Genomic DNA, 24,867 nt, shown 5'->3' on the forward strand with positions numbered 1-24,867 from the left:
AATGGGATAACCCAGAGCAGTTGAAATTTTGTTGAACAGCTCTGACCAAATCCACAACTCTATCCCTCGGCTCCACCCCATTAGACGTCCAGAGAGGAGCTGAAAGTCATTTGACTCTGCAGTGAGTAACACTTAATTTCTCAAATAGCAAAAGAAAAACTCCACAAGCGTGTTTTCACAACTTTCAAAAAGAGTAAAAAATATATATATATATAAATAATAAAAAAATAAAGAAATATAACAGCTGTAAGAAGAGAGAAAGATGTCAAATTTACCATCACTCCCACAGCCGCTGTAAACACCCTCACAGCAGCGTCGTTAACTGACTAACTTTTTGTGATTTAATGCAAAGGTAATATATAAGTTTAGTGTTATAAATGTATATATACATACATTTTAAAAAAATATATAATAAATGAAAATATAAAAAACTTTGCAGGATTTAGGATGCTGACGTTAAAATGGCGTCATGAATCGCAGTCTGTGAAAAGGTCTGCAGACATCCAAGTGGAATACACTGTCTTGTTGCGCTTTTCACTGATTATTCACATTATTTATACTACAAAAAAATCATTTGATAACTTCTAAGTATTTTCACTTATTCAACCGATTCGTTCAAAACAGATTCATTCAGGAATGACGCCACTCACTGTGGGCTACTGAACTGAATTCAGGCGTGAATAGTTGATTACTGTCAAATAGACTGCATGAGTAGCCTAATGAGATGTTTGAAATGTAGGCCTATCCAGTTCATTAAATTAGTATAACTCCGTGAATTATTAAATTCGATCATGAAAACACCCTGAAACGCCACTGGGGGCCTTTTGTCTCAGTTTAAGGGTCTCATTTTATTTATTTATTTTCTAAATAAAAACGATATATTTTACCCTACTGTCTTTTACCCTGTTTTACCTATTTTTCTGTCACTCTATTACAGCGTGGAAAACACATTTTTCAATTAAGAAATTAGCAAACATTCACAGACCTAAAGTAATATTTTGGTAATACCAACCTCAAGAAATAAGATCATTGAACAGCAGCGCCACCGTCCGTCCAAATGCTTACACAGAAGAGTTGCAAAAGTCCGACTAGTGGAAGAAATTTGTGCTGAGCTGTAGTATGATACGCCAGTCTCTGGAAGGCTGCGTGGGATTCACTGCTTGAGACTAAACTCTGTCAAGAGTTAGTTATCCGAACGATTGCTTTGGAAATAACAGAATTTTTCTCAAGTAAAGATCTACTTTCAACATTGATATTCATATTTCCATCTGACATCCAATGCAATGATCAAATTTATTACTCTTTTTGTTGAATTGTGCATCATTTATCAGACTCTGGGTGATATCACTGAAGGTGAGAGATCTTTATTTTCTCTTTCTATACGAAACAATAATCTTCACTAGACTGAGTTATTTTTGTACATAACTTGAGCTTTCTCAACCTGTATTTCGTTCGTTAGCAGCAATAGGGTTCAAATGAAGAACAGCTGTGATTTTGTTTACCTTTACATTGGACCTTACGGACTATCAAGTCTTAGTTGAGAAATGGAGATTTTATTTTAGTTTTTAGGAACGAATTAATTGGATATGTAGGCAAAATTGTCAAACTAAATAACTTTTTTAAAAGTTATTTGTGTGTTGTAGCCGTGCTCGTTTTCCCACTAGCCATTGATTATCAAAGCTCAAATGCCATGTTCACTATTTGATGCATGATGTCCATACTGTCTAAGCAGTTGTAATTATAACCCAGTGACCCAGTAAATGACTGAGTGTGAGCTCACCATCTGTGTCAGGGCCCTAATTTGACCTATTAAAGGAAGAACTTTAACTATATGTCAGCTATGGGTTGATTGTCCCACTGTGGGGGCAAAAACATAAAAAAACCCCAAAACATAAATAAATCAAAGTCTTGCCATGTATATGCTATGCATGTGAACTTATTAACCGAAACAAATAGCATGCTCATAAATATGTATTGTCATTTCGCATATTTACCTTATTTTATGTGATTAAAAGTGGGTAATGTGAGTAAAATGGTTTGGCTTTCTGCACAGTTCCAAATAGTTTGTGAAAATGAGAACAACATTTTCCTCACAAATTAGGAAAGCCACTACATAATGTTTTCCAGGTAGGGTAAGGCTGACTGGGTATTGACAAATGCTGAGTCACAGTCTTGGTATGATACAACTTTGTAGACTGTAGACAGCTGCAGTCAGTCTCCATGAGTATGAATTCTACATTTATATATTTAACATAATTTCTTTAAAGTCTGGCCATCTGTCCAGGACTCCAGGGTGTTTTCTCTATGGCCCAAGACTCTGGGATAAGCTCCAGCATCCCGGCAACATAGGACAAGCAGTTTGGAAATTGGATGGATGGATATTTGAAATGAGATCCCTCTAGGCCTTGGCAACAACTTTGCATACTGTTATCCTCTTTCCATACACATCATTGGCTTAGATTCAGTTTTTCTGTTGCTCAGACATGTCTCAATTTTTACCACGAAGAAGAAAACGGTGATTTGTTGGGATCAGGGAGAGTACATTTAACTACTTGTTGAGTACTTTTTATTGGTTGCAAGAATACATACCATAACTCAATAATTGTCCATCCATTTTCCATATTTGCTTGTCCTAGGTATGGTCACTTAGTCTTTCCTGGCGTGTCTTGGGCCAAAGGCAGGGAAACACCCTAGACAGGGTGGCCAACTCAAAGATTGAATATTACACTTAAAAAGTAATAGCTACCTTCTTGCAGAGTTCTCACAGTTATGGATAACCTGGAAATATGTGTGAATTTTAGGCCTAAAACTTTTTCATACATGGTAGGGCTCGACATTCAGCCTGTACATCAGTCATTTACTTGTCTGAATAAAAAAAGTTACTTTTCCGGGAAAACAAAAAGGATTTGTCTGTGTGTGTGGTTTAAATGTAATTTTATTCTAAAGCAATATTGAATCTACAACAGTGAATCTATCAGCTCTTACTTAGCCTACTTAAATCAGTATATTTGTGATATTTGCCCCCATACATTGGTTTACAGGGCATATTTTACCTTTATAAAGGGATTTTTTTCCCTAACCTTATTAATTGTGTCACCTTTTATATAAAGGTCTTACATTTTATTGATAAATTCAATAAATAAAACCAAATAGAATCAGTATCCATATTTCCCTGCAGAGGAAACACAAAAGCTGGTTAGTAGCAGAAGCAAAATACCACTGTATGTTTCTGTTTCTGTGAGTTTCTTTGCATGTGTGCTTCCATTCAGTTGTTTTGGTTTCTCCTCTATAGTCTCATACAGATACAGCTTGCGCAAGATTCAACTGGTGCAAACTTGTTAGCGTCAATACATTATCTATTACCAATTGCGTTTACACATTGAATGTAATAAAATTAGAATCATTCTTGCCCAAAAAGGGGGCAAGCAAGAATATTCTTGGAAATTTGTCCATACTGTGCTCGACATTAACACTTGTCTGCTAGGGAACCACCAAAACTTTTGGGCAAGAATGATTCTAATTTTATTACATTCAATGTGTAAACGCGATTGGTAATAGATAATAGAAACCGAAACAAATGAATTCAAGCACACATGCAAAGAAACTCACAGAAACAGAAGAATACTATGGTATTTTGCTTCTGCTTCTAACCAGCTTTTGTGTTTCCTCTGCAGGGAAAGATGGATATTCTTTATACTGATTCCATTTGGTTTTATTAATTGAATTTATCAATAAAATGTAAGAAATACATATACATACACACACACACACACACACACACACACACACACACATATATATATATATATTATTTGGAATATAGCTGAAATAAAATAATAAATTAAAAACTTAAACTAAAATAAAAAATAAGTTAAAGTTAAACAGGGATATTTTTAATAAAAATGATAAACAACAAAATTACTAAAAGTAAAATTAAAATGAAAGTTGAAAATATAAAAACAAAAGCTAATTTGAAACATTAACAAATACTGTAATAGTACACATGTAAATGCTAAAGTTCTAAAATAACACTGAGCCCCTCCAAAATATTTTTGTCATAATAACTCCTCCCAGTAAGACAATCTTTATAAAATGACTTTCAAAGATCCTAATCCAGTAAACAGACTTGGAAACCCTGAATTGGCTGAATCTTCAGTTTTCTGTGTGCAGAGCGCAGCAACTTTTGGCAAACATGTTTTTGGCATTGGTTGAAACAGTTCTGTCCTAGATTTCAGTTGATGCTGATACATACTGTACAGTATTGAACTTTTGTTGCTTCTCAGTATATTTTTTTCCTGTAATAAGCTTATTTTTAGGGAATGCTCACAGTTATAGACTAAAAAAGTTCCCCCAAAGAGTTTTAAAGGTTTACGTATGTGAAACCGGAAAAAGAGTGTGTGAGAGGAAAGAATGATGATGGTGGATGTGGTGCATGGAAACAAAAACAGGGGTGGTCGGGGATCTTTTTCTGTAGCGCTGGGACTGCAGGATACTGATGATGCAGCTGATTTGCTGCTGTGATGTGCCGGCCAATATTTTGACTCAATCTTTTGGAAGGTGACTTTCTGAAAATGTTTAGAGATCAAAGCCCAAAATCTAGTTTTACTTCAGGTTTTATTTTATGTTTCCTGTCAGGCTCAGCGTCTGCCTACCATGACACCAATGAAGTTGTGCATGAGGACGAGACTTACTACCCCCCTCAGCTGGACTACAAACGTAAGTACTTTCACAAATGAAACAGTATGACTAATAGTGAAATGCTACAGTTACTTTTTTTTTTTTTGCCATCAGATCCACAGTGGTGCCATACACTTAAGCTATCCAACGGGGAAGTGTCCTGTTCATCCCCTCGAGGCGGGCGCTACCAGAGCACGCTTGGAACTCGCTGTGTGCTCTCCTGTGATCGAGGATATAAACGGCTGGGGCGATCATCTGTACAGTGCATGCCCAGTCGCCGCTGGTCTGGAACCGCTGTCTGTCGAAGTAAGTACTTTAAAGGTGTCAAAATAATTGTACCACAGAAACTAGTCCTTTGATTAAGAAAAAACATGTATTAGGCAGCTGCTGCAGAGTACTTGACAAAATCTGTCCTTACTTGCACCGTGTGTTTATATTATGTCTGAATCTCTCAGAGGTGCGTTGTCATGTTCTGCCTCTGATTGACCACGGTATGTACAGTTGCACCCGTGGTTTTGTGGTAGACTCCAGGTGTGACTATACCTGCTATGAAGGCTACCAGATTGAGGGAGATCGCTACCGTATGTGCCAAGAAGAGGGGAAATGGAGCGGCGCAGAACCGACATGTGCAGGTACAGCAAAGTCATCTATTTGGAAATCTAGTCTAATGTATTTAGCTTCCAAATGCCATTATGTAGGCCAATTTCTCCAGTTCTCCCAAATCAGAGAGAAGACGTTGTAATATTTAATAAAAATTGCATTGTTTCAGATCATGACCCCCCCAAACTGAAATGTCCTTTGTCCAGAGTGAAGGTAGCAGAACCAGGAAAACTAACTGTCGTGGTTTCCTGGGAGCGTCCTGTTGCTAAGGATACAGCTGACAGAACACTACAGTATGTGTATCACATTTTATGAAAGCCATCCAACTTCCTCTACTGTATGTTAAATAGGCTACCTATAAATGACCTTTTTGTCATCCCTCATCAGGGTCTTGCGAAATGGACTGGAGTCTGGGTCCGACTTTCCAGAAGGAATACATGTGATTCGATATAAAGCCTACGACCAGGCTCGCAACGCAGCGACTTGCAAGTTTACTGTGCATGTTGAAGGTAAAGCCAGCATTGAACTTTGATTTGCTTCTGTTTCACAGTTAAAGGGACAGTTCACTTAAAAATTAAAATTGTGTCATCATTTAATCACCCTCATGTTGTTTTTCTTCTGTGGAACAAAAATAATGGACCTCACTGACTTTCATTATATGGGCAAAAAGCACCGAGACATTTTTCAAAATGTTGTGTTCCACAGAGGAAAAAGTAATGAGAAATGATGACAGAATTTTTATTTTTGGGTGAACTATCCATTTAACTATAATCAATATTATTAAAATATGACTAGAAAAAGTAAAAACAGTGGTATATTCCCTAAAGTGAAATATTCTTTCCTTCAGTGAGAAGGTGTCCAAAGCTAAAGCCGCCTATGCATGGCTACCTGATATGCTCATCTGATGGCAATAATTATGGGGCTATATGTGAATACCATTGTGATCCTGGCTTTGAAAGGACAGGTTTTGCGACACGTGTTTGTCAGCTCAACCGCAGCTGGTCCGATGAGGCTGCCCAGTGTGTATGTGAGTATGTGGTTTAGCTTAAGTGTGTTTTTAAGTGAAATTCATATATAAATTAAAATAGTAAAATAGAACATACACACACATACACATATATGTACCAACCCCAAACATTTGAACGGTAGTTTAGAAATAATTTATATAAAAAAAATATGAAGTTGTATTTCATTACATAGTGATTGAAATTGCATATAAAATATTTGATTGTAAAACATTTTTCTCCAAGTATGTGAAATGTTTGCTTTTTCTTGTAGTAATGGCGATAAAAACAGATGTCAGGTCTGCTGGTGCTCTGCTTGACCAGTTTTATGAAAAGAGAAAGCTTCTTGTTGTATCTACTCCAGATAATGCTAACCAGAACTACAGGCTTCAGAACATTATGCTGCAGGTAATATAGATACTTCTTTCACTCTAACAAACAATCAGAGGAAAGAAGAGTGTACAACTATATGATTGTGGGAATGTTCTGAGACAGAAGGCTGAGTGTGGTCTGGATCTGCGACATGTGACCGTGATTGAGCTGTTAGGAACTCCACCTCGCGCAGTGGGGCGCATCAAAGAACAGCGTCTAGAGCCTGAGGTCATAGAGGGTCTTAGGTAACTCACTATCTACAGCAGTGTTTACATGTTAAATACCATTATATTTAACTATTGTATTTGCAACTGCAATTTTACAAAAAAAGTCAACATGGAATTTGGAATGCACTGATCATAATTTTTCATGGCCGAATTTTTTATTTTTATTTTTTCAAGCAAATTTATTTGTCATTTATTTACTCTATTACAGGCCAAACTAACTTTATACAAAAAAAAAATCTGTAACCATTTGAAATTGGAGGCAACCACTGCATTTTAATCACGATCTAAACAAAGAGGCTACACGCGTAACATGAGCAGTTGTTTTTGATTTAAATTTAATTATATAATTTCAATATTTAAAGCAAAAACAGAATGGTCTGACTTCAGATTTGTGATTATGCTACATAAAACACCTGCACCAAACAAAAACAGCAGACAGACTGAATAAAAATGCAAATTATCTCTGTCAGTAGGTGGCACTTATATAGCGTTTCCTTCGTTACCGCTGTACACAAAGCAGCGCTGCACTTATACACACTACTTAGTTTAATAGGATTATATGGAAATTGAGGAAAAGAAAATTCCATCAACTTTTCCGAAGATACATTCATATAAACCCCCACCCCAAATTCAATATTTATATTTTTCTTCCAATATTTCGAGCATCACAAACAGTGAGCTTGCAGTGCCTGGTACTCTTTGCGTCCATCTTCAGCAAGTCCCGTCTCTGGCCTGTGTACAACCAAATTACATTTTGGCAAATGACTGCAATGCAATTTACACTATCAGTCAGTTTCCAGTTGATACAATCAAGATCCCATTACTTGTTTTTTCACTGAATATCCTTTTTCAAATAAAATGGGGTGCAAACTGGATTTCATGCTGACTTTATGTTTGGGCAGAGACATATTGGCCAGTCTAATTTCTATTCAAGACCTGGTCTTACTTTTATACAAGCCACATAACAGTTTTGGACAAGACACTTTCGCAAGGTTTTGCATCAACAGTGACTCTATACTGAAGGAAATCATTTTGCTGATGCTCTATACTATGTATTCTTTCAATCTAAAAGAGGTAAATGTTTGTTTTTTGTATGTAACAGACAGGCACTGCATATCTCGACAGCCTATTTCACCATGGTGTTGCTGGATGAATACGGTGTGGATCGGGAGCGCTTTGTTAACCCCACCACCTCTGATGAGCTCTACTCGTATGTAGAGGAGTACCTCCTCACTGAGGAGGAGCGAGAGAGACTGGAGATGAACAGGGACTTCTGTGACTGACCTCGGTCTGATCAACTCCAGATCTATGTGGGGGGCATGGTGATGATGTGGGTGGGAGTTTTCCTTATTGCGGTTTCCTAGACAAATAGTCATTTGAAACCACATATTGTAGCCATTATTAATAGAGACTCACAGCTGGAAATGTGATTTAATATGGAACAGGTTTTAATCTGCAAGTGGGAAAACTGCCAGGCAGGGTTGCAAAAGAAACATATTCTGAGGAAAAATAATTTTAACCATCTATAATCGAGTGCACAGCACACAATGCAGATTCTTAAAAATATTTAATATTTATTGAATGCAAGTATTTCTATGTAGCTCCTAAAAATAATGTGCTTACGGAGTAAATCTGCATTATGTCATTAAAATACATTGTGTTAAAATATGTGAAACTTTTTGGGCCATACATAAAGTGCACATTTAAAACCAAAGTGTTATTCAAATAAAACATTTACTGTGTCCAAAGGTTCGTTTTTAGAACAGCATTAAAATGATGTTGTATTTGAAAACATCCATTCAGCTGCAATGTTTAGAGGAAATAAATACAATTAACATATACACACTGCATATTTCCACATTATTTTTGAACTGCCTTGAAATGTTTAAAATATAAAAGATGCATTCACCTAAAAAAGTCTTTAAAATATTACAGGGATGCACAGCTGTAACAGAAACACACAAGCGCTGTGGAATGTGTAATCCTCTGTTCTGATCATGGCCTGGGGGATTGCACAATATCCTTACTTGGCTTTTCCCATGGATGAGCGCAGTGGAAGTGTGCCCTCTGCCCAAGAGTCGGGGTACTGCATCATCTTTTTCCACAGCAAGATCTCCTCCCCTGTTGAGTCTGCCACCCACTCGTCATTTCCTTCCTTGACAGTCGCTGTGCAAACATCAGTTTCAGATGACTTGAATATTTGTATTCAGGTAATTTTTTTTTTTTTATTATTATAAATTGTAATTTATACAATGTTGAAAACGGCAGCACAACCGTTTTCAACATTGACAGGAACAAGAAAAGTTTCTTGAGCACCAAATCAACATAGAATGATTTCTGAAGGATATTTTGAAACTGATGACTGGAGTAATGATGCTGAAAATTCAGCTTTGCAATTACAGGAAAAAATACAGCATTTTAAAATACATTTAAACCAGAAAAGAGTTCATTTTTACTGTATTTTTGATCAAATAAATGAAGCCTTAGTGAAAATTAGAGCCTTCTATCAAAAACATTAACTTCTTATGGCAGACTTTTGTATGGCAGTGTATACATTATCAACTCAAGTTTTATTAATATCAATAAAAATTGACTAAAAAAAAAAAAAAAACCTGGATGGTGTAACAGGGACACTTCTTAATTTGGTGTCTGCAGTTGGTGAATCCAATAATTTAATCAACGTTAAAGGCTTCTGTGTTGATTTCAACTCAAGGAATATGAAGCAACGGATTCTCCTACCTGCTCCCAAGCTGAGGCGAACTCCTCCCAGGAAGTCGTTGCTGGACAGGGTCTCTCTGTCCCAGACAGTGAGCTCCAGACACATGTCCTTCAGCTGCTCCAGACTTAGATTTTTATACACAAATGTGTGGTTGTAATTTGGGTTCTTTGTCTTCTTCACAACTGGAGTCTTCCTCTTTGAGGAAGACTTGCTCTTTGATGGCAGCAGATACCTGAGGGGCAGAATTATCGGCACAAATAAACAAAAACAAAAAATGTCCTTTAAAATTGGGCAGAGGGAATGAAACAGATGTTTGCAAACCCTTTCACAAAGGAATCACATGTGCCTCCAGCTCTCATGGCTGTCAGATGTTTGGCCTCTTTGATCAACACATGCAGCTCAGCACCATCTGCGGGTTTGGTCTTTTTCCCTTTATTGGAGAAAAGAGGCATAATTTACCATGTAACACTAGCTAAAGATTTTAATAGATAAGTAAACTGTGTGTTTCCTCACCTTTTCCATTAGAGTCCTCTGTATGCGTCTTATTTGCTGTGACATATTTAAGTGAAATCACTAACTCTCCTTTGTATTGATCGAATGGAGATGATGCTAAATGGGCAGCTGCCTATGAAGACACACAGGAAAAAACGTAAAGGGAATATGAAACAAAACAATTTTAGAGCAGTGACATTTCTGTGGTATCAAAACAACCATAAAAGTGTATTACCTTTCCTCTAAGAGCCATACACTCTACAACGGCCGAGTCAATGTCATGGCTATCCAGTGGTACCTCCACCTCACCCAGAAAGGCATTGCGGCCAAAGCGGTCATAGTGCCAAACAGAGAGTTGTAGTGTGCGAGTCATCAGCTGGGTGCGGCTGATGGAATACTAACACAAACGAGCACAAGACAGCTTGTCAAGATGACATGTTTTTTTAAAAGTAAGAGGTTGCCATGATGGAGCTTTAGCCAGTTTGTTTAATCTGTTTGTGTGAACTGCACATGTTGTTTATTCTAGATTAAAACAAGGCAAGCATAAAAACTAATATTTGTCTCGCTGTGACTCCCTGATAAGTGTACTTATCCTCTGTGTCAATATCAAGCCCATTCGAAACTAGATGTTAGTGTGCAGGGTTGTAATTACCTGCCATTAAAGCATTACATATAGACATAAGTGTTACTCAGTGGTATCAGTTTCTGGTAGTATTTCTTGTTCCAAGCCATGAAAAATTGTTATTTTAGGGAGTTTAGTTTAGTTTAGTTTAGTTTAGTTTAGCAGGGAATCAGTGTATTTAAAATGATACTTTTTAAAAATACTATCTGACAGAAATTGAAACAATACCTTCAGTGTTTCCTTAAAAATGGGGTTGATGCTATGTTTGATGGAAGTTTTCTTCTTGCTCTTGTCTGGGAGGAGGTAAGCCTTGACGTATCTGTGGAAAGGAATCAACCAATTCAGGGAGTTTAGCAGACTGAGTAATTTTCCCTCTGTAATGGGGAAACCCAATGGAATGATTCACGGGTGGAAAATTATTATTCTTGGAAGGCAGTCAAGAACTGAGACCCTCTTAAGAAATCACTTCATAGGCTGTGTGGAGGCCCACTTACGGGTTGCACTTCTTTTTTGCTGCATCAGCATAAGCCAGCCCTTTACATTCATGGACCACAATAGACAGGCTCTGGCTGGACTCATCATAGCTGAGAGAGAAGACAATATCTCCACTGACTTCCACACGGTCATAGTCTCCTGCTTCACTGTACACACTCATCATACTGCCAAGAGTGTTCTGTGGCATAAGAAATAAACAAAAAGCTGCCCAGCACATTCAAGTGTCTAATATTTCATTTTATTTAGTTTGTACATAAGACAAATTAAACTATAAATAAACTGCACTTTATCTTGATTAATGCAAGTTTATTACTAATAATTTATTTTAAAATGTAATAATATTCATAATTAAAATAATATTTAAATTAAGGTAGATTACCCTTGAGCCTCCCAGACTTCCCAAGCTTTTACCAAATTTCTGCCTGTGTATATTCACCAAGTTATCAATATCTTCCTCCTCCTCCTCATCCTCCTCCTGATAAAACAATTCATGCATGCCAATCGGGTCACTTTAGATCGCACGTGTGAACAGTGTGCAAACATTTTAAATTGTTTGAACTTCTTAATTAACTCACAGCATTAAGGCCAGGAACGGACTTGCTTCTATCTCTCAAAGATGGCGCAGCAATTTCTGTTTCATCTTCATGTAAATCAAGTGTGGAGGCTGGTTTAATATCTATGAGAAAACAGTGTTTGCACATTTAAAAGCCAGAGTGAAAAAATAAATGTATGTATACTACCATTCAAAAGTTTGGGGTCAGTAAGATTTTGTAATGTTTTTGAAAGAAGTCTCTTATGCTCACCAAGGCTGAGTTTATTTCATCATAAATACAGCTAAATAAATAATATTGTGAAATATTATCATTTAAAATAACCCTAATGTAATATATTCCTGTGATGGCCAAGCAGAATTTTCAGCATCAGTATATTTTTTCAGGTTTGATGAAAGTAAATTGAAAACAACAGCATTTATATGAAATAGAAATCTTTTGTAACATTATAACTGTCTTTGCTGTCACTTTCAATTCTTATTCAAATCTATTTTTTTTTTTAAACTGACCCCAGACTTTTGAAAAGTATTGTATACTCAAAATATAACCTTACCTGACAGTTTGTGCACTCTTCTGACACTTTTCTTGAAAAGCCCATCCACGTCACGCAAAGAGTCAGAGCAGGAGTTCATGTGATGAATTAATGAGGCCTTATTTTGGAGAGACGATGGTGGAAAATTCATGGGAATAGGTGACACATAAGCAGAATTAGGAGAGAAAAAGTCCATGGTAAACTGGGATACTAAAAGTATGAATAAACACTTACTGTCTCAGTGGTAGAGGGGCTTTCACTGTTACTGGGGACCATCAGGATGGACACAGCAGAGCCTGTGGGACTAGTCTTGGCTGTCAGTTCCTCTTTTCTAGAAGCAAATCAGAGGCTTGCATCACACTGCTACATCACAAGTCATGGATCTCTGTGCCTCTGGCTAAGATCTTACCTCTGCATTGAGGGGGTACTGTGGGGGGATTCAGTCTCAGTGTGACTGCTGCACAGACTGGCTTTTTCTATTGATTCTGTGTTGCTACGTTGTTGCTCTCGCACATCAAGTCCCTCATAAGCCTCAAGAGGTGAGCTGAGAGAAAGAAACAGGGTCAAGCACAGATGCTAGACAGAGCTGGCATCCTAATAAATCACATTCAAACACCTCAACCACTGTGATACTGGCATCAAAAGATTAGAGTGCACTCTCAGATAAAAATAGAATGTTTAATTACTCATCCTAAAACCATTACAAACTGATTTGCTTTTATTTTTCCTGTAGAACACACACACAAAAATCAAGTCAAGTTCCAAAAAGGACGCTAAAAGCACCATAAAAGTGGTCCGTATGACTATATTAAATGATAAGTTCTCAAATCAAAGGTTGGACCTTTATATTATCACATGCATTAGTTTTTGTGTGTCTCGTAACCAAATATCATTAAATAAAACACCTGCACCTATTGGAGTTTGACAGCCTGCGGAGACTTGTACAGAAAAGATCTGTGAAGATCTTGTTGTCCCCACAAAGATACCAATATCCTAAATCCTTGACCGTATAGGGACATTTTTTGGTACCCATGAGGAAAACAGCTTATGAATCATACTAACATACCCTCTACTAACTGAACATTTTCTGTGAGGGTTGTGATTAGCAGTAGGTTAGAGTAAGGGGCCAGAATGTACAATGTAAAAATCATTATCTATAGAAAGTCCCCATAAAACATGAAAACATGAAACAGCATTCAGGTTTGTAATTATATAAGGATGAATAATTAACACATAAATAGTCTGAGTGACCTTTAATGGACCAGAGTGATATCACAATAATTGGAATATAGTAAATATTTTTTTTAATGAAATTGTAAATATTCAAAAGAAGAACATTACACTGTTCAATCAGTAGAAACATGAGACTGTATAAATAGTGCTGAAGAGGACACACCTCTTATTTGCTAGAGCGACGTCCTTTAGTCTTGGTTTGGGCACAGGTACAGCTTGGCTGGAATTCAAGTCAGCTCTGTTTAACAGCATTTCCCCAGCTGTCTCTTTCTTTTTACCTAAAACAGAGAGATGTAAATTTCAAAATGGGGAAGTAAGAGGTGTATAATGATTAATCTCAAAACACTGCCAGCCATTATTCTCTAAAGTAAACCAGATCATTATTCCTCTCTCTTTTCCTCTTCGTGAACACAGACAAAGAAAATCTACTTTCCACCCTTTATAAAAACAGAAAGAGTAGGTTCACATTGCTCTATCCGAATGTCTGGCATCTGCTTCCTGTACTCACTCAGAGGCCTCTTCCTGAGGGAAACCCGGACTAAGTCGTGTCCAGGAGCTGCAGAGAAGCGGTTAACCCTCTCGTCATAGAACCAGTCTCCGGTGCTCATCTTCAGATCTCTGAGAGAGAGAGGAGAGAGAGAGAGAGAGGAGAGAGGAGAGAGGAGAGAGAGAGAGAGAGAGAGAGAGAGAGAGAGAGAGAGAGAGAGAGAGAGAGAGAGAGAGAGAGAGAGAGAGAGAGAGAGAGAGAGAGAGAGAGAGAAAAAAAAACTGAAGTTGAGTTTCTGTTGAACATTAACCTTTTCCATTAAGCAAGGGCCTCATTTTCCAGTCTAATGTGCCTCTTAATGACAGGGTTTTTTTAATGGACTGAGGCCAAATAGAAGGATGCTGGGAGGCATGGGGTACACACTCACATCTCTTTGGCACACACTGTGCACACCCAAGATCCATTGGGTCGAACTGATTGGCATTTTCTGCAAACCTGATGTTTGCATACTCTGCATTGGCTGCCGTTGCCGGTCAGAAGGCCCATGGGCTCTTGGCAGCGGCCACAGCTGCGTTCACTGTATTTCCCACTGCCACGCTTCGCACCCTTTCTTCTGGTTTCCAGCAACTCGGATTTCAGCTTCCTAAGAGCACACAAATTAAGAATTATTTGCCTGACCAACATCCTTTCCATGAATAGGGTACAAAATAGACTACAATTTCTGATGTATGTGATTTTATTTTTCTAGCAGTACACATTAAATAAACAAAAATTAAGCTATATTAATTCAGATATAAATATCTGTTGTAACAATATAAGTCTTTACTGTAGCTTTTGACCAATTTAATGTCCTTGCTGAATAAAAGCATTCATACTGACAAACTTTTGACCGGTAAAAAAAAAAAAAAAAAAAAAAAAAGATTTGTAAAAAAACACGCAATATAGTCAGTCAATCAATAGGGGATATTTTAAGACCCGAAAATGATTTATTGCAATTTAAAAAAAAAAACAGCTTACAGCCTATTTTAAATAAATAGTTTTATTTTAGTCAGCATTTCAAGAACACAACAGTGACACTCACTTCACACGCAGATCCTCCGAGCGCCTGAGCTCCTCATCCCGCCGAAGGACCTCTAGTATGAATTCTTGCTCCGAGTCGGTCAGGAAGGACACGTTGATCTCCATGTTCTGCACCATCCTCAAGAGTCAAGCCCTGCTTCTAAAGAATAGTAAAAAAAAAAAAAGACTTTGTATGCATTAAGTCAACAGAATATATTATGTCAACACAAATGCAAATTACAGAAACTCGTAGAACCACCTGCAACAATTTACTAAGGAACATACCAGTGTCGCACACAGATAGAAGCCGACCCAACTGAGAATAAGACATTTGCTTTTCAGAGATGAAGAGAAGAGACTAATATATGTAATGAGAGTGTTACACAAATAAAGGAAGCCCTGCTGTTTGTAAAAAGGGAAGAGACCTGGACACAGGGCAGAACTGACAAACTAAAGGGAGTGACCTTTCTCAGTGCCTTCACGCAGTGTCTGTCAGTGTCAGTGTGTCAGAGGCTCTTCAACACCTCTCTGCAGGAGCTGAGTAATTAAACAAGCACAAGGACACACTGTGACATGCAGCTCAGCATGCAAATTAGTTGGTTACCAATGAGCCAATATCACAACAGGGAAGCAGAGACATTCCTATCCCTGTATCTACCACATAAATCAAGTATAAGCATATTAACATTAATAAATCATTTTTTAAAGCCAAGCAAATGTATTTATTTTGCAAAAATAAATTGGAACTTCTCACCATGTTCTAACTGAAAGGACGAAAATAATTCTCTGGTGGGAAGACATGGCCAGAGAGCATGAGAACCTTGTTTTGATTTGTCACTGTAAAATTATGGACAGCAAATCAATAAATTTTATGTTGTTTGAGATTAAATAGCTAAAGGCCAACTGAGTGTGGGAAAAGGGGCCCAAGCACTGGAATGTCATCAGTAAAAGAGGAAAACAACAGACAGCCAGCTTATCACAAGAGTTACCACCCTTAAGGACACACAACCATGGGTGGGAGACCTTTAATACACCTTTTTTAAACGAGGCACTTATGATGATTATTACTCGAAAGCCTTGTAAATGCCCTTTGAGCTCAAATGGAAAACGTGTGAGAAAAAAAAAATTCAATAACCTTCAATTTACAACTGGGTTGGTCTGTATCCAAAACAAATGACCCTCTGTGGCAAACTTTTTCCTCATTCTTTAAATGTTTGAGGAAAATAGAAAGGATTAAAGGTAGCACCACTAATGGCAACTTCCTCCAGCTTTACTGATAAAGATCAGGGCTGCGTTTCCCAAAAACATCGTAAACCGAAGTTGATCGTAGGACCAATGCTTTTGGGAAATGCAGCCCTGAAGGATCTGTGCTGCTCTAACTTAACACATGGACCACACACAAGAACATTACATTCACTTAACTAAATAATCCAACATTACATGTAAAAAGAGTCCGATATTAAACATAAATTTGTAAAAACAAACAATAGGAAAATAAAATACAAATGTTACCACACGTTAAGATATTAGGGGGAAAGGATAAAATAAACATCGTTCGTGACAATATCAACAACTGAAAAACTCTAACGTTAGTTGTATCTTATAGGGAAGTGTGATTCTAAGGTAGAATTTAAACAAAAAGTGTAATACAGTTTGTCGCATATTAAATAGATCTATAACATCTCTAGCAAAATCTTCAAAAACGTGTTTTCAAAATTTCACTTACCAATGGCGCAGGATTTTCCCACACTCTTTCTCTCGTGTCCTTCTCCGTGCGAGCTCACTGACTTCCAGCTTTGCCAAACAAACGTCGCGTCCCGGAACAAAAGTTTGCAGTCACTGGAGCTCTGTCTGCGCGTCAGAGAAACTGGAAGAGACCAAGCAACAGGTGCGCGTCCACGATGCGCGCAGACGTCAGCGTGGAGTCCATGGACAAAAATCACATATTCGTGAGCGAGGTTATTGGTCTTCAGCGGTTTAAGATTTTAAAACCCTTCAGACCAGATTTTTTATTCCACTAAGCAAAAAAAAAAAAAAAAAAAAAAAATAATAATTCACTTGATATTTAATCTCCAATATAGAAATTTTGCCTAAAAGCAACACAAAAAAAGTATGCACAGCTATTTTTTGAATTATATTAATCTAAAAATGGACACCAGGACTAAAGCAACATTAAATACATAATATTTAACCATAATTATGAACTAGAGCTTAAACAAATACATTGTTAATTCGTTCCGAAGATTTTGATAATGCAATATGAAAAAAGGGTAAGATGATAGGATGAAATATTGTTTGAGTCTTTTTGTTGCTTGCTGTGGATGAATCTATGTATGTGTCTATGTCTGTGTGTACTTGCTTGTTGATTTGATAAATATGATTGTGTGCATGGTCGTATCAATGCATCAGTGTATGTGGAGTGTGTTGCTGTGTATTCACTCATTTCACATTCACTTTCTGTCACTCACTAAAACCAATGGAAAAGTGAATTACATTTTATAGTCACTTTGAAGACAAATAAAATCATATTTATCCCACACACACAATCACAATGTATTACATACATTATTATAACCCTATATTTCAATGGGATTTGGGATAGAAAAAGATAGAGCATACACTACCATCCAAAAGTTTGGGGTCAGTACGATTTTTTAAGATACTTAATCAGCGAGGATGCATTAAATTGAACAAAAGTGACAGTAAAGACTTGTATAATGTTACAAAACATTTCTGTTATAAAAATACTATTTCCTTTGAACTTTACATTTGTCAAATAATCTGTAAGAGAATTACAGTTTCCAGAACAAAATCAAGCAGCAAAACCGTTTTCCACATTGATAATAAGAAACGATTTCCAAAGGATCAAGTGACACTGTACACTGCAGTAATGGCTGCTGAAAATTCAGCTTTGGACCACACAAATAAATTACATTTTAATAATTATATATATATATATATATATATATATATATATATATATATATATATATATATATATATATATATATATATATATATATATATATATATATATATAACTATTACTTCAAAATGCAGTAGAAAAAAAATACTGTATTGTGATCAAATCAGTGCAGCCTTGGTGAGCATAAAGACTTTATTTTAACATTTGAAAAAAATCTTACCAACCCAAACCTTTGAATGGTAGTGTATATTATACAATTATTTATTAGTATTGGGGAAATTCCATATAAATAAAATAAATATTGAAGGTTTCTTGTAAAATAATAATTGATATTGCTCTTTATGAATTTCTGTCACCAGATTTTAAAACGTTTTTTTCTTTTTTTAATATTATTATTATTCTTTAAAATGATTACAAAACACTTAAAACAATTTGGATTTTAAACAAAAAAAAAATAGATGGTGAAAAATCAGCAATCAGAGGGTTAAATTGACTAGAGCTAATTACAGACAAAGGTAATTCTTTCAACTTTATACATGAGTGGATGTGTTTATCAGAGAGGTTTACACTCTAAGTCCAGAACCACATGACTGATATGTGGTGCGTATGTTTTGACATGCTCTATGTGCTTGATATTTGTCTTCCATTCACTTCCAGTGATGTCTAACAAGAGTGTACAGATGTGTCTGGCTGTGTCTGAAGCCCAAGCAGTCCATACTTGCATATCTCTCTGGATGGAAGAGTCTTTATCAACATCTATAGCAGATGTATGTTCAGGTGGTTTATGGTGCAAAGGTGTTGTGACATTGTGGTGAATATGCAGTATTCCTCCAGTGCCTCTCTTTAGCAGACGACACGCCACCGGCCAACCCTCCTCTGAACTTGGTATGAGGCCCAAATTCACTCGATCAGCAAGATCACTTAAAGGTAGCTAAAAAGGATGTGCAAATGTTTATTTATTCAACTGCCCAGATATGTGGATCTGGAAATATTCATATAATGAGACAAAAAAAAATATATATATACTTTCTATTGCCCAACAACTGATTCTCTTTCACACACACACACACAAAAAAAACCCTGAAATATTAGTAGGTGAAATTAAGATAATGACAATCAGCACTTTTGTATCTCAGTGTATAAGCTGTTATCCTCACCTGCCTGTTGTCTCCTTGATGGATAGTGCAGCGGTCGGACACACCATTGATCTGTAGGTTTCTTTGAAGAGCCTTCACTGCATCTGGGTTCCATTCACAGGCATGCACATGAGCAGCCTTAGCATGTACCAGATATGGAAGAGTGAAGTAGCCAATCCCTGGACAATGGAGTAAAATATGTTCATACATCTCAGGTGATAAAAACCATTCCAACTCTGAAATGGTAAACACACAGCATTGCTTTTACCTGCATACAAGTCAACCACAGTCTCTCCAATACAGTTAAAGGAGGCTATTCTGAGCTTCTCTGTGATATTCCCAGAAGAGAACATGCACTTGGTGACATCAAACTCGTACCTGAAATTTCAGACAGGTTAATTCATTTTAATATTCATTTCTTCAGATAAAGTGGCAACTTATGGGTTACCTAATATGGTTATCGATGTGTGTCACATAGCTGCTGTCTCCTAAAAGCATTGTCACTATAGGTGTGCGGTAACCATCATGGGAAATTTTTTTAATTTGTGCTAAACGTTTGACTCCCAGCGCCAGGGCAACAGCAGTCCAGAATTCAGATCCTAAAACAAATAAAAAGAAAGAACATATTTGAAAATATTTTGCATGTAATCAAGACATTTTAGTTCATTGCTATAAAATATTATTTTGGGGTCAGTTAAATGTTAATAGAGGATACAATCTAATAATTTGATATACAAACTGGACCTACAGAGGGTCTGAGATTCATTATCACCCACCAATTTCTTTCCATATCGCATTAGAGAAGCAGCCTTCACTAAACAGGACAAGATCTCCGTGGCATTGCCATCGGCTAGGAATGTCTCTCTCCAGATCCTCACTCCAAGTTTTCCCTTTAGAAACCAGCAAGGACTGTGCAGTCTCTGCAAGCCTCTTATGGAAAGATTTAACTTTCTCCTTCTTTGATAATGGAGGAGCCTAAAAAAAGCAGGTATACAGTATACAGCAGAGGTTCAGTTGTTCATGTTCAGTGACTTGGGAGCAAACATATCTTAAATAACTGTCAGTGCTTTTGTACCTGGATATCAACAATTTCACAAAAGCTGTCCTGTGCAACATGTTCCTTTAGTGCCACCAGATCAAGCTGTGCCAGAACAGATGCTACGACTGGAAGGGTTACAGTCCCATCTGAGTGTTTCTGTGCACAGTACATGCGGTCCAGAACACCTTGTGACAGTAGGTATTTTCTGAAAAATGCATGTTAATACACCAGCAAGATATCAAAATAGACACAGAAACGTATAACTGCTAAACTAACCATAATATAACCATGGTATTTGTAGTAAAATTGTGGTTAAACAAATGGTAATTAATCCGCCAAACAAACACGGTTACTACACTTTTACTATAATAAAACCATGGTCAATTTCCGTAAGGGGAAAATATACCACAGAGAGCAACTATTTGTTCGCAGCCTACCTGTACAGTTGTGCATGACGTTGCGGCACTTTTAAACACGGAATTACAAACATTTTCCACAGGATGCGTTAGAAAAACGATCAAAATATATTATCTAATTAATTATCTACCAAACTCATATGAGGGTTCATCAAACCCGTATTTTAACCTAAGGACAGACACACATTCGCCTTAAAGAAATAACGTTCCTAGTCGCTTGTGAGTTCCTAGTAGGAACATTATGAGTGTTGCACGTGTAGAGCGCTTGGAAATCATGTTGGAAACTATTTTTTACAGTCTATGGTTGGAAATTGTGCATATGATGTGATTTAACAGAGGTTATTGAAAGTTGTATTGTGTATCTGTTTCTAACGGATTGTTTTATATGCGTTGTAATTGTAAAAGTTATTAAATAATGCTGTCTTTTAAGTCATCATCCGACTAACGTTACACCACCGAAACGGTAGATGGCACAATACTTTGGATTTTACCGCGAAAAACATCCGTCTGGTGACGAAGAAATGCAGCCCGTCCAATCTAAACGAATCTTTCCCACGTGACACTTTATAAACATTGTGGGAAGCGAGCACGGTAAGATATCTGCAAACAGAAGTTATAGATGTAGGAAATTATATATCCATTTTACCATATCCTTTTTATAGGTTTACAGAGGGTCAGTTCGGGCAACATTGATATAAACTACTTTTAATAATAAAACGGTATAAATTAATCATAATTAATTGGTAATCCTTCTTCCCCTGGCATTTGATGTATTGTCATTTCGAGAAAAAACAACAACAACAACTCAAAATAGGAATGTTAAAGGTACAACGGAAAATTTTTATAATGGAACCTGGCTTGTCATTGAACATCTTTCAATAGGCTTTTCAGCAAAGTATGAAACACGAAACAGTTAATGAAACGCGTGTCCTAATGTAAAATGTTAGGTAACGTACAACAATAACAAACCATTTTTATGGCCAACATTTCTTTTTTAATAACACATTATACACATTTAAAACGCGTCTGACAACTTGGCCTCCCAAAAATGAAAGAAAATACCCTTGTCCTGACAAAATAGTTGAACCGTCCAGTTACAATGCCCTGGTCTCACTTATATAAGACAGTTCAATCCTAGTCACCTGTGCCACACTTTGTTTTACTAGATGTCAGTGAACAGTTGCGTTACGTCTATCCGGCTTGATTCCCTCAAGCAAGCTGACAAACCAGAGATCCACCTGTTACCTTGTGAAATAGAGCATGATGGACCTGCTGGAGTCTTCAAGTTCTTTAATCCCACTGTGAAGGAACGCAAACACGGTTAGTCAAATACCAGTGCACGGCTCGAGAATGAAACACATTAAAGCTCTCCACCCAATAAAAATGACATTGTGTTTTGCAGAAACAACAGTGTCATTCAGAGGTCGAGGGCTGAAGGGTCAGGAATTGCATTGTCCGCAAGGATACACAGGACTAGTGCTGAAAGAGGTCCAAAAGCCTGCGTCTGATCAAGAGGTGACCTGCCCTGCACTTTTCTTTGGAATTCACAAATATGAACTACTAAATAACAGATTATTAACAGAAATTGTTTTGGCATTTGCTTTTAGGACAGAATAGTTAAAGTTTCTTCGGTGTTTCATAATTTCACATACTGGAACTTGGAGACACCTCCCACATCTGATGATGGAGTTGTGATGGCTATGGCATGGCCTCAGCTCGCAGAAGCGGTGAGTAACTCTTGATAACCACTTATTTACATAATTAGAATCCGATGGACTAAAAACCATTTTCTCTCAATTGAATTAAAATCTCTAAAATATTAACTTCTAAATCAATACTTCTTTCTGCAGATGCACAGACCAGTAGACGAATGATAATGGAATTTTTTTTATTCTGGATACCTGCTTCTTCTCAAGTACATTGTTACAGTTAAACAAATGTGAAAATTATTCTTTGCTGGAAGTCAGAACAACTAACTCACTGGGCTGTGGTATTGACCATCATTTTACCAAACTGATATTGAAGTATGAATGTCACAATGTAATATGACTATTAAAATTTTGTTTTATTGTTTACCTTGTGCAAACTTTTACTTTCGTCATATATTTGTCCATTATTTATCAGTAACTGATGTTTTAAATTTCGGGGTCGGTAAGATTTTTTTAACGTTTCTGATGAAAGTCTCTTATGCTCACCAAGGCATTTTTTTTTTTGTGATCAAAAATACATAAAAAAAAAACAGTAACATTGTGAAATATTATTACAATTTAAAAGAACTGTTTTATTTTAAAATGTAATTTATTCCTGTTTTGGCAGAGCTGAATATTCAGCATCCTTACTCTAGTCTTCAGTCACATGATCCTTTAGAAATCATTCTGATATGCTGATTTGTACCCCGAAACATTACTATCTGCTTAATATTTTTGTAGAAAACATAAAATGTTTCAGGAGTTCAAAAAAAGTTCAAAAGGAAACAATTTATTTGAAATAGAAATTATTGCAAATTGTTACATTATAAATGTCTTTACTGTCACTTTTGAGCTATTTAAAGTGTCCTTCACGACTAAAAGATATTTAATTAAACTGTTTAATTAAAAGATACCAAACTTTTGAATTGCAATGTAGTTTACAACAAATAAATGGACCGATCCCAAAAGCACTGAAAGCTGGTTTTAATTTATAGTACCTGCAAGAAATGTTTCACCATCTTTCACTCTCAAACAAAAATGCACAGAACACATACACAGAAAAACTCTTCCTTGTAGTGAGATAGTGCCCCTATTATGCTATTTTAAAGGTTCCTAATTTGTTTTGGAGGTCTCCTTCAATAGATTTACATGTATCCAAGGTCAAAAAACACTTTAATTTTCTTATAATATGTGTTGCACATCACCAAAATGGTTCGATTGAAGATTCAGTCTCTCTAAACCCCTCCTTTCCACAAGCCTACTCTGCTCTGATTGGCCAGACGGCCCAGTCTGTTGTGATTGGCCTACCACTTACAGCGCATATCAGAAACAAAATGCCTATTCCCATATCCTAATTTCAGCTCTGGAGGCTTCCTCAGGGTACACAGTGATACGAACAATGGCATTGGTTTTTCTGTATCAGTTCCAGTGTGAGTCCTGATCCTTTTGAAGTGAATGTAAAGTGGATTTGCAGAGCTGAAAACAGCGTCTTCTCGATATGTCGCCAACACGAACCAAACTTTTCCAGGCCTCAGCTACAGCTACAGTGTTGGAGGGCAGGACAAAGTAGATGTCGTTCACAGGTAGCCAATGAAGACCATAGGCTGAAAATGTTACAGTGTTACGTAGGTATATAACAGGAAGTGAAACTGGAATTAATAAGTAATATTTGAAAAGCATAATAGGGGGACTTGAACGCTTATTTCTTGATATACAAAATGCAAAACACCATCATGAATGGCAATTAACTATTAAAAGGTTTTAATATACTAGGACTGTGTGCTGGAACCAATCTTGGTCATGTCGAATTTACTTTTCTTTTTATAAAAACAATTAATGAAGATTAAAACCAGGTTGTGCAACAATACAAATATCAAGGACATGTATAACTAGTGAATTAACAACAAAAACCTTGTTTTTGTTACATTGGTTCAGTTTGTATGTGGCATGGAAGCAGTCAGGTGGATTCCTTTCCAAAGCGTTTACTGAGGGATGAGCCACAAATGTATAGACCTTATGTAGCTCCGCCTCTTTTCAGCGCTGCGCTCGTTGTCTTTTGACTTCCGATCTGTATTTTCACAGCGATTTTGCGTGTTTATTAATGAACGGCTCGTTTTCAAATGTCGACAGACATTTGTTAAGTCATCTGCTTTAAACATTACAGTCCTCATGATAACTTTCGTTAACTTTACATTGAGTAAATCCTCTTCAAAAGTTAATTACTCCTGGACAGAAATGCCATAGAAATATACAGAGCGACCGCAAAAACAGAATTTAAAAGACAATATTCTAAAGATGGCGGCGCCCTTGTTTCTCTGGCGCATAAGGTCTTAGACGTGGCAATTTATGTTTTTGTGACATTTGAAAAAGCCTTCACCAGGACTTTGTGTAATTTTCTAAATGACCAGTTACAGTGCTATGCATAAGTTTAGACACCCATACTAAAGTTGACTAAAAAGAGGAATAAAAAATCATCTTTTGGAAATTGAACTTAATGCCTTAATTTAAAAAAATAGGAAAAATCCAACGTTTAAGGACACCAATTTTCTTTGTGAATGAATAATGTATCGTAAATAAATAAATGTTCTTCCT

At 36.7% G+C, this 24,867-nt stretch overlaps 4 protein-coding genes and 1 long non-coding RNA gene across 9 annotated transcripts in view; 3 read left to right on the forward strand and 2 right to left on the reverse strand.

The window, feature by feature from the left end:
• The window catches only part of LOC308700578, a 248,656-nt gene that overhangs the window by 26,144 nt on the left and 197,645 nt on the right, over positions 1-24,867 (forward strand). The window lies entirely within an intron of this gene.
• srpx2 (sushi-repeat containing protein X-linked 2) lies at positions 1,050-9,474 on the forward strand. Of its 2 annotated transcripts, XM_081383223.1 has the most exons (11): positions 1,127-1,353; positions 4,636-4,716; positions 4,792-4,983; positions 5,133-5,309; positions 5,447-5,570; positions 5,665-5,786; positions 6,125-6,304; positions 6,556-6,689; positions 6,777-6,898; positions 7,983-8,210; positions 8,816-9,474. In XM_081383223.1, exons 1-10 carry the CDS (start codon positions 1,284-1,286, stop codon positions 8,161-8,163), a joined length of 1,383 nt encoding a protein of 460 aa, XP_081239349.1. In that variant the 5' UTR covers positions 1,127-1,283; the 3' UTR covers positions 8,164-8,210; positions 8,816-9,474. The 2 variants fall into 2 exon arrangements, with proteins under 2 accessions (XP_081239348.1, XP_081239349.1); XM_081383222.1 differs by lacking the exon at positions 8,816-9,474 and having other exon boundaries at positions 1,050-1,353; positions 7,983-8,720.
• Positions 8,307-17,025, reverse strand: sytl4 (synaptotagmin-like 4). Its single transcript, XM_081383221.1, has 17 exons — positions 16,797-17,025; positions 15,093-15,230; positions 14,439-14,654; positions 14,033-14,142; positions 13,688-13,802; positions 12,701-12,835; positions 12,526-12,622; positions 12,313-12,409; positions 11,784-11,884; positions 11,588-11,683; positions 11,208-11,386; positions 10,942-11,032; positions 10,327-10,488; positions 10,113-10,224; positions 9,921-10,029; positions 9,620-9,831; positions 8,307-9,046 (listed from the first exon to the last, which is right to left on the reverse strand). The coding sequence occupies exons 2-17, from the start codon at positions 15,206-15,208 to the stop codon at positions 8,904-8,906; spliced, it is 2,091 nt and encodes a 696-aa protein (XP_081239347.1). The 5' UTR covers positions 15,209-15,230; positions 16,797-17,025; the 3' UTR covers positions 8,307-8,903.
• trmt12 (tRNA methyltransferase 12 homolog) lies at positions 18,174-21,099 on the reverse strand. 2 transcript variants are annotated; one of them, XM_081382384.1, is made up of 7 exons: positions 20,609-21,099; positions 20,208-20,376; positions 19,909-20,107; positions 19,581-19,731; positions 19,401-19,510; positions 19,154-19,311; positions 18,174-18,927 (listed from the first exon to the last, which is right to left on the reverse strand). In XM_081382384.1, exons 1-7 carry the CDS (start codon positions 20,659-20,661, stop codon positions 18,550-18,552), a joined length of 1,218 nt encoding a protein of 405 aa, XP_081238510.1. In that variant the 5' UTR covers positions 20,662-21,099; the 3' UTR covers positions 18,174-18,549. The 2 variants fall into 2 exon arrangements, with proteins under 2 accessions (XP_081238510.1, XP_081238511.1); XM_081382385.1 differs by having other exon boundaries at positions 18,177-18,927; positions 20,208-20,356; positions 20,609-20,808.
• rnaseh2c (ribonuclease H2, subunit C) lies at positions 20,809-22,660 on the forward strand. 3 transcript variants are annotated; one of them, XM_081382387.1, is made up of 6 exons: positions 20,809-20,925; positions 21,018-21,178; positions 21,754-21,907; positions 21,990-22,102; positions 22,195-22,314; positions 22,438-22,660. In XM_081382387.1, the coding sequence occupies exons 3-6, from the start codon at positions 21,754-21,756 to the stop codon at positions 22,459-22,461; spliced, it is 411 nt and encodes a 136-aa protein (XP_081238513.1). In that variant the 5' UTR covers positions 20,809-20,925; positions 21,018-21,178; the 3' UTR covers positions 22,462-22,660. The 3 variants fall into 3 exon arrangements, with proteins under 3 accessions (XP_081238513.1, XP_081238514.1, XP_081238512.1); XM_081382388.1 differs by having other exon boundaries at positions 20,809-21,178; XM_081382386.1 differs by lacking the exons at positions 20,809-20,925; positions 21,018-21,178 and adding an exon at positions 21,181-21,412.

The sequence above is a fragment of the Scardinius erythrophthalmus genome (assembly GCF_964197995.2).
Source record: "Scardinius erythrophthalmus genome assembly, chromosome: 13".
Classification (NCBI taxonomy): Eukaryota; Metazoa; Chordata; class Actinopteri; order Cypriniformes; family Leuciscidae; genus Scardinius; species Scardinius erythrophthalmus.